At 45.3% G+C, this 17906-nt stretch overlaps 1 protein-coding gene across 2 annotated transcripts in view; it reads right to left on the reverse strand.

Annotated features, from left to right (window-relative positions):
• Positions 1 to 4217: 4217 nt before the first annotated feature.
• The window catches only part of znf710b (zinc finger protein 710b), a 30301-nt gene continuing 16612 nt past the window's right edge, over positions 4218 to 17906 (reverse strand). For both annotated transcript variants that reach the window (XM_076287225.1, XM_076287224.1), the window contains exons 2-5: positions 14187 to 15926; positions 10217 to 10408; positions 9547 to 9718; positions 4218 to 6353 (exon numbers count right to left, since the gene is read on the reverse strand). In XM_076287225.1, the coding sequence (XP_076143340.1) occupies positions 6175 to 6353; positions 9547 to 9718; positions 10217 to 10408; positions 14187 to 15884 (2241 nt within the window). In that variant the 5' untranslated portion in view covers positions 15885 to 15926 and the 3' untranslated portion in view covers positions 4218 to 6174. The remainder of the gene's footprint in view (positions 6354 to 9546; positions 9719 to 10216; positions 10409 to 14186; positions 15927 to 17906) is intronic.

A 17906-nucleotide genomic window follows, 5' to 3' on the forward strand; every position in this document is an offset into this window, starting at 1 on the left:
CTGCATCTAGGGGCGCTCGCGGGCGAGTCCAGAATGAATGGAGGTCTATGGAGCTGTACCCCTCAAAAGCCACTTTTCTCCGGATATACATTTTTTTAAAGTAATTTGAATATTATATTCGAAAGGGGAGGCAAAGACAATACACTTGGTTGAGTATTATATTTTTTAAAGACACTTAATTGTTCTAAAAAGCCTTTCAAACGTGTCAATGACATCATTCATTAGCATGATCATAGCATAGCATAGCATCAATGCTAGCGTGTTATGGGCAACAACGACCAGGGTTGGGTCAGATTACTTTGAAATGTAATCCATTACTGACTACAAATTACATGGCAATTTTTGTAATCAGTAACGTAATCAGGATTACCAAAAACATGTAACGTAATCTGATTACTTTAGGATTACTTTAAGATTACTTCAATAAATATGTCCCTTAAGTAAAAGACCCCACCACTGAATTGATGAAGGAATTCTCATTCTATTTTTCTGTTTATTATTTCATTACATCTAAGAAATCTCTTTGCTCTGAGTAAAGCATTCCTGTGTGAATTAACTGATCTTTTCTTCCAAAAATCTTAATGTAGCCCCTTGTTTTAGTGTTACCATTTACTTTGAGGTCACCAGGTCCCATTGTCTGAAAAACACCCAAAACTAATACATTTCTATAGCTATTCTCCACTTTGGGGGTGGTATTTTGGTGGTTGAAATTTTCCCCATCCCAAAATTGATCACTTAGTCATCATGGATGTGATCATGGATCACTATTCTCCAAACATGCACAACTCAGCTTAACCTTTATAAGGGCACACCTGGATAATGATTTTAGCTTTCGCTGGATTTTTTTGACCCAGGACATGGCCTGAGATTGAATGCCACCATGTCCATTTCAATTGTGGGGGTGAGAAAATTATTTCTTTGGGATGTTTTTCAACCAGGGGGACCTGGTGACTTTCTCAAAGTAAACGGTAACACTAAAACAAGAGGCTACATTAAGATTAGGAGGAAAAGATCAGGCAGTGTGCCGAGAGACCTGCCCCAATAGTAAATAAGTTAGTAAGTAAGTATAGATACTCTTTTGATCCCGTGAGGGAAATTTGGTCTCCCAGTCCGCGAATTAGTGAAGCACAGTGAACACACAGTGAGGTGAAGCACACAATGAGCACACAGTGAGGTGAAGCACACACCAACCCGGAGCAGTGAGCTGTCTGCTACAACGGCGCTCGGGGATCAATGAGGGGTTAGGTGCCTTACTCAAGGGCACTTCAGCCGTGGATGTGGGCATGGGAGAGCAGTGCTCAACCACTTACCCCGCCCACATTTTTTCTACTGGTCGGGGATCGAACCGGCAAGCCCGAAGCTTGTCGAATTAAAAGATAACTAGGCTATCATCAAAAAGTTGCATTGCTTGCATGATAAAATGTAATCAGGTAATCCCCAACAATGTAACTGTAATCTCATTACACAATTTTTTTATTGTAATCTGGGCTGATTATAGTTACTTGATTTTTGTAATCTGATTACGTAATCCAGATTACATGTAATCCGTTACTACCCAACCCTGACAACGACCCAACCTGTAAGAAAACGAAACGACATGACTCCCGGATTATTTCACTTTTGATTGATAATCCATATCCATTTTGCGAAAAATAAAATAAAATCTGAGGGTTTCAGTTGTTAAATAGGTGAAAACAATAAATGTAGCCATGTAGCTCCATAGGACCCCATGTATTTTGGACTCGCCCGCGATCGCCATCTAGGTGAACTCTGGTGAACTGCAGCCAAATTCGGTTTGTATGGGATTAATAGAGAGTGGGGAGGCTCTCCGTAGACGGGCTCTGCTGTTACTTACTTGTGTAAACGTTCCGGGAAGTGATCAGCGAGACCTGGCGAGACTGCCACCTAGTGATAGACCCACGAAAATGGCCTGGTTTTGACCTGACGTGCATGCGTCACTGATTTGACCCAAAGCGGCAACCGAGTTATGATAAAATGTCCAGACAAAATGTCCAGATTGTGCGTTTTCATGAGTTTCACGATCGTCATATACTTCATTTCCATTCATCACAGAGTTCCCAAAATCACATATAAGGTGTGTTAGAGACTCTAGTTTCGTAATTTAAAAAAAAATTACTAGTAATATTATACGTTTTTGGCACTCAACGATTTTTGGCACTCAATGAGTTAATGCGTCAGGATAGTGGAGAGTGGCATGAAGTGAGTGGGAGAGAGAGTCAGGGTGGGATCCGGAAAGGACCACGGGGTGGGAATCGAACCCGGGTCGCCGGCGTACGGTGCAGGTGCCCCAGCCAGTTGTATTATATATATATATATATATATATATTGGTGGTGGTAGTGTAGTGTGCAGTAGCCTGAAAAGTTGTGGGTTCAATTCCCAATTCACCAATATATATTGGTGGTGGTAGTGTAGCGTGCAGTAGCCTGAAAAGTTGTGGGTTCAATTCCCAGCTTCCACCATTGTGCCCTTGAGCAAGGCCCTTAACCCCAAGTTGCTCCAGGGACAATTTGATCCTTTGCAATGTAGTTGACATATGGAAGTCACTTTGGCTAAATTAATAAATGTAAATATATATTCTCTGGGCTTTATTTGCACCCACAACCCTGTTTAAGTGAAAGACACTAGAAGACCACAAGGCCTTTACGTTTAGAAAATATTGGATTGTAACTGTGTGCAGTGGGGACCTTTGTCATGTAACCTGTGACTTCAGTGGGAGTAATGAGAGTGATTCAGTGATCTGAGTATTGCAGTAACTTTGTGTTGGTGACCGTTTTGAATTGAGTCAGCTGCACTCCACACGTGCATCTTCCCCTTCCACCTTGCCCCTCTTCCACCATCTTACCCAGCTCTTCAGAGAGCACCTCCTCTCCTAGCCCTACCAATAACTGGACATGCTAGTCCTTCTAGAAATGTCACTCAATTCAATGCGAGTAGTACGTATTGCTGCACTAACATGTCTAACTTGTCGTACTGTATACCTTGATTGCTCCCTTTTTGTAAGCCACTTTGGATAAAAGCTGTTGGGCTTTTCTGCAATCCCCAATGGCCTCGCAGTGTCCGTGCAACAGCCTCTGAGTGGTGCATGGACGTACGTTTCCTTGACTGCCCACACCTGAGACCCACATGTGTGTGGAAAAAGCCATGCAGAGGGCTGTACTATCAAGCGAGGTAACTGGCTCACCCAGGTAACTTTGGGAATTAACCGCTGATCTCTAAAAGAACACTGCACTAAACAGTTATTGGTTCTAAAGGGCAGCCGTGGCCTACTGGTTAGTGCTTCGGACTTGTAACCGGAGGGTTGCCGGTTCGAACCCCGACCAGTAGGCACGGCTGGAGTGTCCTTGAGCAAGGCACCTAACCCCTCACTGCTCCCCGAGCGCCGCTGTTGTTGCAGACAGCTCACTGCGCTGGGATGTGTGTGCTTCACCTCACTGTGTGCTGAGTGTGTTTCACTAATTTACGGATTGGGATAAATGCAGAGACCAAATTTCCCTCACGGGATCTGAAGAATATATATATTTATACATGTTGTTTGGAGATCAGCGATTACTCCTGAAGTTACCTGTGTAAGACAGTAACCTTGCTTTGTTGTACACCCCTCAGTTTTCCTTCAGGATTGTATTCGCACTATAGCTCACACTTTACTTTCAGTATTTCTCCCCAGAATTTTAAACTAAATATTTATTTATTGCAATAAAACATAGTTTTGGTCAATTCTTGGTCTACACGTTGTTGCGGCCCCCAAGCCGAGTTGTAAAATGTATGGCCTTTGAGTCAGTTCACCTCACACCCTAGAACCCTGGACACTCATGATTCATGTTAGGACCATGTCCAGATCAAATGTTTTTTATGAAGAAGTTGAACCTTTCGACTCATTACACCTGAATGGTTTTGATTCCTGCCTAACCGGTCTTTTGAAGAACCCAATACTGCAAGTTGTGAAAACAGATATCTGCAGGACTGTAGCCATTGACAGAATGTTTGACAAAGATTAAAAACAATCAAAATAAGTACCGGTAAGCAATCTTTAACCGTTATTCAAGTTCCTAAGTTCTTTAGTGGTGCTCAGAATGGTCCCTTGGGCAGTTAACTTATGACCAGTGTCCTGGCTGCTGGGTTTTCTCTTGTCACCACACACATACATACAGTACACACACACACACCAATTCAATAAACATAAAACACCACTAGAATGTCTGAACTAGAGAATCTTTATTAAATAACCAGGTGTGAATTTTCAAAGTCGGTTGCACTACTCAGAACCAAAAGAGAAGACAAGCCATCCATCCATTTTGTGAGTTCGAATAACGACTGATGTATCTCCCAAAGAGCAAAGCTGCACAGACTGCCCTGCCTCCCTCTCCCTCTACTGTCCAACTCTCCATCTTTTGCAATAACACAAACATACACACCTCTCCTACCACCCAAAGACAGGACAGAATTGCCTGGCAACCAGCATGAAAAAAAAGCTTCATTAACTATCTACAGAGCAGGCAGATGCCAGCTGGGAGCAGGAAGTAGTGATGAAATGATGAGCTCTTACACAAAAGGGTCAAAGGTAAAGTTTGTCTCTCAGGAGAGAACAGAGAGGGCGGGTGAATTCAATTCAGTCCATTAGCCGCTAATTCTAGTGCTAGTCTATACTGGAAGCTGTAACAGAAACAAAAAAAACAAAAAATCTCTTTTTTTCCCCTCATAAACAAAATGAAGTCCAGGACTAGGTTTAAGGCTTCACCAGAAAACCAGCCAAAAGGAAGGTTAGTGGCTAAATACTTGAATTGAGACATCTTCCCCTTCTCTTTAAGTGTGTTTCCATCAAAAAGTGCAAAATAAATAGCATTCAGTTACAAGGAACTGTAATCTCTTCTAACTGGACTCTGATTTGAGATTGCAGTCTCTCGGGTGACCAAAAACCGAACGTCAACAGGTTTCCTCAGAACTTTTGAACTTTCTAGAACAACTTCAGCAATCGAACAAAGCAGATACCAGAGAGGGAATGGAGAAGGATCACAAGTTCTTGCCAACAATGAAAGTTAGTCCATGAAGAGCTAAATGACTACACTGAGAACTAATGTTAAGTACACTGTTTTTTTTTTTTATAAACCAAGATATCTCACAGTACTAAACCAGTAGGCTTTAGACCCGACAACGCAAGGTCCCAGGGCACGGGTTAGGTGTAGTTGCTTGTTTTGGGTTGTTGTCATGGGTATTTGGGGGCGATGGGTTACTGATCGGGGTAAGGTGTTGTATGTTCTGGCTTACAGCAAGAGCTTTGGTAAAGGGGGGTAAACGGCAAACACATCCTTCACACACATACACACACCATCCTTCACACACACACACACACACACACACAAAATCACACACACACCATTCTTCACACATACACACAAACAGTTGTTCAATTCATACTTCGCATTTACACCATTTTTCACATGCATTCTCACCAAAGTAACATGACGGGTGGATTATGGCAGATGGAAAACAGTCCTTTAAATATTTGACTTCTAATATGACCACAATGCAAATGCATGTTCTTTTTTTCTTTTATATGTTGCAGGAACATCAAACTAGGACAGGACTTCCTGTGTGTGTAACTGCAGTTTGAAACAGTCTCAGCGCTGTTCACCTTCAGAGGGTCCATCATTGCTTGAGCAGGAAACAGGAAGTCATGTGGGTGAAGGTGTTTCTCCAGACTCATAGTCCCTCAGCAGAAACAGAGCCACAATGGCAGCGCATTGAGGAAACAAAGCAAAGATGGCTGCCCTCCACAGCCTCCACTATAATTCCCTGGGGTTGAGTTCTGGCTTACACAGGGTCAGTAAGCGCCAATGCTGGCGGCAGGTTCATGTGTTCATCCACATGTTTATGTGTGTGTGTGTTTGTGTGTGTGTGTGTGTGTGTGTGTGTGTGTGTGTGTGTGTGTGTGTGTGTGTGTGTGTGTGTGTGTGTGTGTGTGTGTGTGTGTGTGTGTGCGCATGTGTGTGTGTGCGTGTGTGTGTGTGTGTGTGTGTGCGTGTGTGTGTGTGTGTGTGTGCGTGTGTGTGAGAGTGCTGCGTAGTAAAGGTCAAGAACGCGGGGGGTGGGTGGGGGTGTGTGGATGGGGCAGGGGCAGAGTTGTGTGGGTAGGGTGGGGGGCAGTTCTTCTGCTCTCAGGCTGAGTTGAAGTTCCCCACGTCTTTGCCGAAGTTGTAGTAGTCCAGCTCCTGGATGGCCACCTCCGACAGCTTGGTGAGGTTGGGTGCGTCGCTGTTCTCCATGTTCTCGGGAGGAGCAAAGTCAAAGTTCTCCTCCTCATAGTCCTCCTGGGGCTCCAGCTCTGGTGGGGCGTCTGAGTAAACAAAAACAAACAAACAAACAGTAAACCCTCTACAAAAACACAAACATGCGGCCCGGCCGTGGCACGATTAGCCGGGGCACCTGCACCGTAGGCCGGCGACTCGGGTTTGATCCCCGCCCATTGGTCCTTTCCGGATCCCACCCGACTCTCTCTCCCACTCGCTTCCTGTCATTCTCCACTATCCAATCTGATTAAAGGCATAAAAAGCCCAACAGAAACTAAAAATATATACTTGGAAAAAAAAAACCACAAACATGAAGTGTAAAAATGTCACGTCACATATAACGTAAGATCTAATGTCTCAGATAAGGATATCAGACTTCAGAGCCGGTCTGGGAATAAATAACTAATAAAAAAAATCCACACACTGATAAACTCCAAGCTGAAATGCATGTCCTAGTGAAACGTGTGTCCTTAATTCGCCCTGACATTTGATAGTGTGATAATTTAGTGTCTGGGAGGTAGCTATACTGATTTTGACCTTCGCTTGTGTGGGACTGGACAACTGTCCACATGTATTTATGCTTGAATGCAGATGTGTGTGTGTGTGGTATGTGTTATCAGATGTGATGTGAATCTATGGAAATGTTTGTCTGAGTAAGTGCCACAGCATGCTTGGCCTGAATTGAAAGTGAGAAACCTTAATGAGGGATCCTTGCCGTTTTTGACCTTCATGTCTGAATGTGTTTGTGTGTGTGCATGTGTGTGTGCGAGCGCGCGCACCAGCATCTGCATGTGAGCTGGCTCACTACATCCATCTGGGGAGATGCCCATGCAGCCTTTGATATTCATGTCTTTGTGTGTGTATGTGTGTGTGTGTGTGTGTATGTGAGCTGGCTCTTTGTCCATCTGGAGAGATATCCATAAAGAGCATACTGTGTGTGTGTGTGTGTGTGTGTGTGTGTGTGTGTGTGTGTGTGTGTGTGTGTGTGCCTCAGTCAGAGCATGCGTGTTCTAGTGTCTACATATGTATGCATTTGCATGGAGACTCGCTCTGTTCATCTGCAGCAAGGGCAATGCAGTCTTTGACATTAGTGTGTGTGCGTGTGAGAGAGAGAGCGAGAGAGAGAGAGAAAACAAAGAGAGAGAATCAGAGTGTGTGAATGAATGTGTGTTAGGTAACTGAGGAACTGATACGGTCATGATACTTTGCCCACGATAACAATAACATCACCATGCAACATTCTGCAACTCTCAATACATTCTAAAAGATTCATCTACGACGCATCACAATATCTGTGTAAATGAAGAACAAAAAGGCAAAATGCAAGAATTTTGGATTTATTCAATGTATTTCACACCTGAATTGTAACTGTGTAAAATGCATAGTTTCATAGTGACATACCCCCTAGTATGTGTGTATGTATGTTTTGTACGTTCACATGTATGTATGTATGTACCGTGAAACTTCAGATATGAGCCAAATCCCAAATAAACGCCTGTCTCTTTTACAAGCATGATGTGGCTACAGGCTTGGATAAATAAAGGCCAGTCTGTTTTTTTCAGTCTCGGGTTGTATATTTAATCTCCTAAAACCTGTTTAAGCCAGTTCTAGGGTGCAGATTGTACATGCTAAAGTTCTGATTAGATGGCATTAATAAAGACTGCAGTGGTGAAAGCAGTGAAACTTTTTTTCGATATGGATTAGGCCTATCCTATGTACCTACATCGTTCATTTCATCCCATTTTGTTTCAAATTGGTGCATTAGACAAAATATTTTCTCTTGTCATGACAAGGATAGGCCAACGGTAAGCCTATACTTGTTTTGATTATGCTGGCAACAAAACCAAAAGGTTCACAAACTTTTGAATCACATACTTGCCCACACACATACACACACACACACACACACACACACTTGCCCAATTCTTTCTTCCGATTTGTATTATTTTGATGTGTTTCGGGCATCGAGTTCCTAGGCTCGATGGATATTAACTTGTATTATTCCACTGCTTGGTTGAATTTCCCATTGTCCTGCGTAATTTAGAATGTGATGTTATTTGCACACCTATGAAGTAGATCCAATTTGTTGGCCGTATCACACTTGTATATTAATTCGGCGAACTCGTTGTTAAGTTTAAATGAACTGTCACGTTGCATCCAAGCTGTAAAATACAGATGTTCAGAGCATATTAACATTGTAGCATATGACAGACGTGGATTTTAGCTAGTTGGATGACATGTAGGCTAAGTAAAATAGCGATGTTTCAAAGCTAAGGTTCATCAGAATCCTGTGATATACCTGCGTGACAACGGGAGAGATGGAACTAACGACTGGCCTTTGACCATAGCAACCATCCATTTAGAACTAGTAATGGCACTTTGTGCTGCAAGTTGAGAAATTTGTTGACATGTGGCGGAAAGAAGTAGTTCTACAAACAATACAGTTAGAGAGATTAAAACGTTTCCATTATAACAGGAAGTGGCAACAGTGGAATAAGCGGGATAATGGACTTCACGCTGTTCGACTAGAGTAGACAAAGTTAATACACTTTTCTAGATGGAACTCGGCGTCGGGCCATTTTACCACCTAGAACACGTATTAACTTTGTCTACTCGAACGGCGTGTCGTCCATTATCCCTTACTTGTTCATCACATCATTTCGCTTGGCGCAGCTCACAATAATCTAAGAGAAAATATAGTATGTCTTACATAAACTGATTTGTTAAACACATTCTAATTAAATAAAACGGAATTTAATGTGGTAACCTCCTACAGTCATGCTTTCCGTCTACCAGTATGCTATTTGGATTGTTATCTCTATTATCTCTAACACTCAATGAACAACATCTCAACACTACTGTAAATCAATGATTGTTGATTGAAGCCCATCATCGGATAGCCTTGTAATATGGGTAGGCATTCAGCATATTTGAAATAATTAATTTGATAATATTTCCCATCTTTGCAACGGAAAAGTTTTGTGTGAAAGGAATTAAAGGCCCGTCTTATACAGATGTCCATCTCAAATACAAGCCGGTGCAGTTTGGCGATTTTGAAAAATAATTGCCCAGACTATCATTTGAAGTTTTACGGTATATGTATGTGTGCAACAGGGATTTATTTGACAGCTGGTAGATGTTCAGATAAAAAGTTAATTTCCACCCCTAGTATGTATGTATGTATGTATGTGTGTGTGTGGGTATGTGTGTGTGTCTGTGCGCGTGTGCGGGTTGGCTCACCGTGGCCATCTGGAGAAACGTCCATGCCATGTTTGACCTTCATGTGGCGGCTGAGGTTGCCCTTGAGGTTGAACTTGCTGGAGCAGTAAGGGCACTTGAAGGGCTTACTGCCCGCGTGCAGATGCATGTGGCCCAGCAGGTTGTACATTCGGTTGAAGGACTTCCCACACACCTGCAGAAGCACAGCCCAGTGTTACTGAGTATGTGTGACTCTGTGAGTGTGAATGAACGTGTGTGTGTGTGTGACTGTGTGAGTGTGAATGAACGTGTGCGTGACTGTGTGAGTGTGAGTGAACGTGTGCGTGTGTGTGATTGATCAGTTGGCTGGAAAAACACTCGTTGTACGTGCAAGCAAGTATGTGTGTCAGCGTATGTGTGTGTGTGTCTGTGTCCCACTCCAAGTGAAATGTAAAATTCCATGAATTTTCCAAAAAAACTGAATTTCCATGACATACTATATAATGAAGGGTACAGTATACCAACCAAAGATTTCATAACGGTTGCATTTTAAAACTGCTACAAAAAAATTCCCTGATATTCCACGACTTTGTCCCCAAAATTATCAAATTCCCTGACTTTCCATGTCTGGAATAGACTTTCCAAAATTCATGATATACCAGAAATTCCATGACCCGTGGGAACCTGTGTGTGTGTGTGTGTGTAGCCTTGCCTTGCACTTGAAGGGTTTGACGGGCAGATGCACGATCATGTGGGTCTTGAGGGTCTGCTTCTGGACGAAGGACTTGAAGCAGACGTGGCACTGGAAGGGCCGGACGCTGCCGTGGATCAGCATGTGGCGCTTCAGGTTGGCTGACAGCGTAAACTCACGGGCGCACACGTCGCATTTAAAGCCCTTACGGCCCTGGAGGAAGGGAAGGAGAGGAAGATGGAGGGAGGGAGGGAGAGAGAGAGAGAGAGAGAGAGAGAGAGAGAGGGAGTGAGGGAGAGAGAGAGAGAGAGAGAGAGAGAGGGAGGGAGGGAGGGGGAGGGAGAGAGAGAGGGAGAGAGAGCGATAGATGAATATACAGAGATGATTCAATCAGCGAAATGTGGTTTATGTGGCTCAGGGGGTGGAGCTACGTAGGTGCTTGCACATTCAACATCTAGGATGTGGTATGCGGGGAGCAAACATACGAACAACAACATGTATCAGTACTGTACCTGCTTTCGGATTAAAGGTCCTGGCTGCTGAATGAATAAAAGTAGGCCGTAAATATACATTCATATAGAAGTGACAAAATGATTTCTAGTGGCATCATTTTACTAGAGTTTCTATCTAGGCACTGATGCTAAAGGTGACTATGACCAATGATGACAGAAGCCTCCTGTAAAGTAAAGAGATTTTACATCCCAGAAGGACCATGTAGCTCATGTATCTTTGTATTAGAGGGTCAGGGTTACGGCACCATTTCATGGGATTAATTAATCCTCCCAGGGACACAGATTGTAATATATAATAAATGTAGCTGTATTTAAGTCATTCAGAATTCAAAATGCTGTAGAGTGGTGTACAGACTCTGGGAGTAGGCTATGTGACGGCGTAAAGGAGGTGTACAGTGTGCAATGCTCACACACACACACACACACACACACAAAGACACACAGACAGACAGACAGATCGACAGAGGTTGATGGGTAGAGGGAAGTGGGTGAAGATACAGCAATCTAAAACACACTGATGGCACAGAGTATATTTGGGTGTGTCTGAGTGACAATGGCAGCTGGACCACAGAGAAGAGTACGCTTGCACACACAGACACAGTGCTTGCATGTTAAGGATCATTAAGGTCATTGTGTGTGCACAGTGAAATAGCCCCTGTATAGCACTAAATCTCATGATAAGTTTAAAATCAACTCTCTGTCTCCCTCACAGATGCACAAAATTAGTTTCCACTGAGACCAACACCATTATAGCAATGTGTGCTTTATTATGCAGTTCTCCAACTTAACCACCAGAGGGAGCAAATGCCCCTCTATCTCTCAGACAATAACCTGTGTCACACTGACTCCAATCAATTTCACTACCAACTATCCACAATATACACAAATAAACCTAATCAGGGGACACTACCCATAATGCCCAAGCCTAACAGCATCACCTAGTCTAAACACACACTTGGTTATCACACTGGACACTGAATGAGCAAAGCAAACCCAAACGACAGTGGGAAGGAGAGCAAGACAAAAGGCCTGTGAATGTGTGATTGACATTGCTTACACCTTCACACAGTGAGAGCTTTGGGTGCTGTGTTTGTAAACAATAAAGCCTGTAGATGTTTATGACTGTGCCTTGATTTGTAACAGCATAGATATGCTGTGTGTGTGTGTGTGTGTGTGTTTGATGGACCACTGTTTATAGATGAGTATTTCACCTGTTGAGGTGCGTGTGAATGTCTACACAACACACAGGCTAGGCAGACCCGTGTCAAGTTAGTACCCACCATAAGAAAACCCTAAAATGTGTGTTGGATATGATGAAGATGTAACTACAAAAATACTATGCAAGTAACAACGTGGATATATGGAAAATTATATAAACTAGTCATGAAACAAAATCAAACTGGCATCTTACTGAAGAATCTTAAAAACCGTCAAACACTTAAAAGTAACTAACAAAAGGTGAAAATGAATGCTACTGAATCTTTATCCACCACGGATGTCCAGCGTTTCATCTGATCAGATACATAAAGTTTGGGTTTGTGTGTGTGTGTGTGTGTGTGTGTGTGTGTGTGTGTGTGTCTAGCTGACACCTCAGTGTAAGTCTTGTGTGTGAAGTGATTTGCCAACATCCATTGTTGTAAGGGGAAAGTTTGATGTTATCATTCCTGTTGGTTTATCACTAACCTACTTACACAAGGACCTGACATCACACACAGAATACAAGTCATCTATCTATATTGTGGTGATTGAACTAGAACTACTTATGGAACTATGGAACTAGAACTACTTATGGAACTAGAACTACTTATGGAGATACAGATACACCAACTAATCAACAACTGACCAATCATATCTTCTTCTGCAATTGCATATACAATTTCAGATTTATTCATCAGCCTCCATCTTTGCCAGATGCAACATTTTTAGTGTAGCTACTTGCACACTCTAATATGCCTCCATTACATTCCCAAACAAATTGTTTGCATACACACACTTGGATTTTTAAATAATATTGTTTTTTCCCTGCATTATCTGTGTTCTCTGTACTTTGTCAGTCTATCGTATCTACACTGTCTGTCTACTGTATATGATGAACCGTACATATTGTACTCATAATCTGTACAGTATATTATCCTAGAATTAGAGCCACCAATGTTCGCAGTCAAATTCCTTTTGTGTCCATATATTTGGTCAACAAAGCTGGTTGTGATTGACAGCTGAAATGCTAGCATGACACAGTCCTGAGGTGACCTTGACAATGAGTGAATGTCATTAAAAGTGGGTCACAATTCCAAATTTGAAAATCAAGAGCATGGTCTATAAAACATTTCTTTACCTTGAAGACCAAGCAAGTACTATTACAGTGAGTGCCTGCAGCACTGGGCTGTGAAGTTACTTAAACATCTGATCATGCCCCGTCTGAGGTCTGAAGTAAATGTATAAAAGGCTATGTGGGCAGGACAAATAGGTTTTGAGTTGGGAAGCTAATTTAAGGTCCAAAGCTTCACAAAAAAATATTTTTTTTTTTTTGACAGGTGATTCTTCATTCTGCCGTAGTAGTAATACAGCCCATATCTAGGCCTAGGACAGAGGAAACACAAATGTGAATATTTAAACTGATTTTCTCTTCTTGCCAACCAGTCTGTCTCCATTTCACTAGGCACTCATTAGATAACTAGAGGGGCACTTGGAGAGTGCAGACCTCTGCCAAAGCCAAGTGGCGTAGTAAGTACATTCGTCAAGCCGTGCTGTGAGTCAGGAACACTCCAAAATTTAATTTGTTTAGTCCTTGGCCCATGCTACAGCTGCATCATGTTTCAGAAAAAACACACTGAACACGTAAGCTCCTTGGGAGAGGTGATTAAATGTGTGGACAGGTAGCTGGGTGGACCTAACAAACCGACAGCAAAGAGACCTAAGGAGATGGTCTGGGCAAGTCCCTAGTGTTTATAGGGCTGATTGTGGTGGCGTTGGTAATCAGGCCACAGATACTGAGAATGAATTTGTTTTTCTGTGTTTACATTCTGCATTGGTTTGTTGAAGTCTAGAACAAGAGAATAACCCCTGCTCGAGTGTAAATGTATGCACCTGTACAATGTGTGCTTGTGTGAGTCTATATGCAATCTGTGTGTGAGTGTGTGTGTGTGTGTGTGTGTGTGTGTGTGTGTGTGTGTGTGTGTGTGTGTGTGTGTGTGTGTGGACTAGTCAGCCTCTTCACCTTAACCCTGGGCATAGTGGGCATGTTCCCCTTGTGTGTAAATGCATGCCCCTGTATGATGTGTGTTGGTGTGAGTGTGTATACAATCTCTGTGTGTGTGTGTGTGTGTGTGTGTGTGTGTGTGGACTGGTCAGCCTCTTCACCTTAACCCTGGGCATATCGGGCATGTTCCCCTTGTGTGTAAATGCATTCCACTGTATGATGTGTGTTGGTGTGAGTCTGTATGCAATCTGTGTGTGTGTGGACTAGTGAGCCCCCTCACCTTGACCCTGGGCGTGCTGGGCGTGCTCCCCTTGTGTGTGAAGGCATGCTGGCGCAGCAGGTAGAGCTGCTGGAACTGCAGGCCGCACTGCGAGCAGGCGTAGGAGCGGCCCGGCTGGTGCTTGAGCATGTGGCTCTGCAGCTGGCTGCGGTAGGGGAAGGACTTGTGGCACTGGCCACACTGGAAGGCGTGCGGCCCCTGGTGGCTGGCCTGGTGGCGCTTCAGGTGGGCGTAGGTGGGGAACTCCATGCCGCACTGCGAGCACACGTGGCAGCGTCCGCGCTCGTGCTTGGCCTCGTGCGCGCGCAGCTCGCTGGGGTAGGCGAAGCCGCGGCGGCAGAAGCGGCAGCTGTACGGCTTGACGTCGCTGTGCTGGAGCATGTGGCGCTTCAGGTGGCTGGTCTGCGTGAAGGCCTTCTTGCAGACGGTGCACTTGTGCGGCCGCGTGCCCTGGTGCGTGAGCAGGTGCGTCTGCAGGTGGCTGGGCTGCTTGAAGAGCTTGCCGCAGTGCGGGCAGGCGTGCGGCTTGATGCCGTTGTGGCCCAGGATGTGCGTCACCAGGTTGTACTTGGAGGTGTACGACTTGTCGCACATGCGGCACTTCCAGCGGCGCAGGCCCTCGCCCACGTCCACGCAGTACGACTCGTTGATCTGGATGTTGATGTCCAGGCGGTCAATGCGCCGGCCCGAGTGATGGTGGTGGTGATGGTGGTGGTGGTGATGGTGGGCGGCCGTTCCGCTACTCCCTCCTCCCGATCCACCGCCGCCGCCTCCTCCTCCTCCTCCACCCTCGCCCGGGTCGTTCCAGAACATTCCTTGACTGTTCTCCTCAAACTCTCCGCCGGGGCCGCCCATCTCGCTGGACTCGTAGCCCACCTCGCCGTGCTGGAAGTAGCCGCTTATTTCCTCGTCTCCTCCTCCTGCGCCGCCGCCGCGGTTCCTCCCGTTCTCCTCTCCTCCTCGGTCGTCGCTGTTGTCCCCGGCGCTTCCCCCGGCTCCCGCCGCTCCTCCCACGCCTCTCTTCCCCGGCGGCGGTCCGTGCCGGTCGCGGGTAGACGTGTGTGGCTGGGGGTGAGGGTGTGGGTGAGGCGGCGCGTGCGGGTGCGGGTGATGCCCGTGCGGGTGAGCGTGAGGGTGCGGGTCGCCCTGCGGCGTGGGGGTGTGGGAGCTCTTGGCCTCGCGCAGGCAGTCGGGGCACCCGGCGTGCGGTGGGGGAGGCGGCGGCGGGTCTTTGTGTGCCAGCCGGTACCCTCCGGCCGGGTCGCCCATGGGCATGCCACTCATCATGTGCCCGCAAGAAGGCAGCCCAGATCCTGCAGATGACCCTTCACCTTTGACCCCTGCCCCTGATACAGAGGGGTCGGGATGGCCCGTCGGGGGCTTGGGGCCATCGTGGGGGGGTCCGTGCCACCTGCGGTCTCCGCAGTCGGGGTGGGGGGGCATGTGTCCGTCCTCAACGAGACCATTCTGGCCCAAGTAGTCTCCGTTGGCCCCGATGAGCTGGTCGGCGTACTCGTAGTCCATCCTCTCGGAGGGGGGAGCTGGGGACTCTTTGGGGTCGCCCGTGTAAAAGCCGTTGGGGGCGATGGTGGCTCCGAAAACCTCGTTCTGTGAGATGAGGCCCAGCACGGCCGCCTGCGCCAGCGACAGCACCACCACTGGCTCCGTCTGAGTGCCCACCTCCGCGCGCCCACGCATGACCTCAGACGGGCATTGGACTGCCCGCTGTGTCTTCTCCTCCTGCAGGGGGGAAAAGGGAAAACACACGTTAGCGAGAAAAACACAAACTCTAACGCTCACACGAGAGACACACACAAACACAAACGCCTCAGGTTGGTAAGAGATGCACACACACTCAGAAAATTACACAAGAGAAACTCAGATACACGTGGCCTCAAGACAGTAAGAGAGACAGATGGAGTGAGAGAGAGAGAAACAGTAAAAAGAGACAGAGTGGGTGTATGAAAGAAAAGACGTAAGTCTGGGAAGAGATAGATAACCTTTTCACGGCAAAAGGATTAACAGGTAATTACAACTTCCATATTTCCAATAGTGGTGTGAACCGTTTTAGGCAACCTTTACACCAAACTACTGACTGGCAATCATGGCACCACTCCAGGAAAGTGCATTGGTTAATGTTTCATTATCACCTAGGTGTCAAAAAAGGATGTGCATGTATGCATTATCCATATGAAAGAGAGAGAGGGGAGGGTGGTCAATTCTGAGTTCACAGGGCATGTAGGAGATTTGATCAGCTACTCTGGTAGTGACAGAAGTGAGAAGTCACTGGTATCTGCGTTTGGACAAAGGCATGTTTGGACAAAGGCGTATGTGTGTGTGTGTGTGTGTGTGTGTGTGTGTGTGTGTGTCTGTGTGTGTCTGTGTGTGTTTGAGAAGCGGGTAGGATTTCTGGAGCTAAATATCTCCAGTCAGCGATTGCTGGACTTGATGAAATTCAGCCTACCAAGCATTTTGGAGTCAATATATGATGTTCACACACACACACACACATATACATACACATACTTAAGAATCAGACTAACTATATTCCATAAGGACACACCATCATCCAAGCACTGACCTAAATCATTAAAATCAATGACACAGCTTGGGAGCTGGAAGGAATCAGCTGTATCAACAGAATTAATGATGCTAATTACTAGAAAAGATCACAGCAACAGATTTCCATTCCAATGAAGGTGTGGTGTCATATCTAGACAGGTTTCACACTTCCACTGGGGAAGGGTTAGGATTAAGGGCACACACGGACAAGGACAGATTATTATATGCCCCTAGATAGAGGCTAGGGGGTTTTACTACTTAAACTACACAGCAATTAGCATAACAATTAAGATTAATTAAACACATATATGCTTGAGCAATAGCAGAAATTAACCAAAACATTTGGACAACTGCCATGCCCAAGTCCCTAATTGTAGAGTGTGAATGTGCCAACCACTGGCTTCTTGGCACATCTTACTGCAGCTATACCTATGGCCACAACACCTATGATGGTAAAGAGTACTATGGTAGAGCTCAGTATTCCCTTTGTTGAGAAAAAAGTTTAGCGTTCGGTTTGGTTTGGTTTGACGAGTTTGGTGACAAGAGAGACCAGTGCCAAAAAAGACTAGACCTATATGGCTTCAAGAGGAAGAATTTTTTTTTTTTTTAGTATATTTTTTTGGCCTTTTTTATGCCTTTAATGACAGGACAGTGAAGAATGACAGAAAGTGAGTGGGAGAGAGAGAGTCGGGGTGGGATCCGGAAAGGACCACGGGGCGGTAATCGACCCCGGGTCGCCGGCATACGGTGCAGGTGCCCCAGCCAGTCACGCCACGGCCGGGGCCTTCAAGAGGAAGATTAGCGAGAAAAGTCGTCCATGGTCAAAAGCAGTCATATTGCCAACAGAAACATAAGCAAGACACTGCTGACCCTTGGAAATCAAGCTTGAGGTTGATGCGCCTCTCAAGCAGCCAATGGAAATCAAGCTTGAGGTTGATGCTTCTCTCAAGCAGCCAATGGAAATGATAATGCATGCTGATGTTCCTCTCAAGCAACCAGTAGAAACCAAGCTGAAGACTGAGGCTCCTCACAAACCACCAATGAAAATCAAGTCTGAGGTTGATGTTCCTCTCAAGCAGCCAGTAGAAACCAAGCTGAAGACTGATGCTCCTTTCAAACATCCGATTGTGTCGAAGTCCGAAATCATTCAGAGTAAAC

The sequence above is a fragment of the Alosa pseudoharengus genome, unplaced genomic scaffold, assembly GCF_046254945.1.
Source record: "Alosa pseudoharengus isolate Yale_2024_CS ecotype anadromous, Long Island Sound unplaced genomic scaffold, YU_APseudo_1.1 YU_APseudo_1.1_scf_16, whole genome shotgun sequence".
Classification (NCBI taxonomy): domain Eukaryota; kingdom Metazoa; phylum Chordata; class Actinopteri; order Clupeiformes; family Clupeidae; genus Alosa; species Alosa pseudoharengus.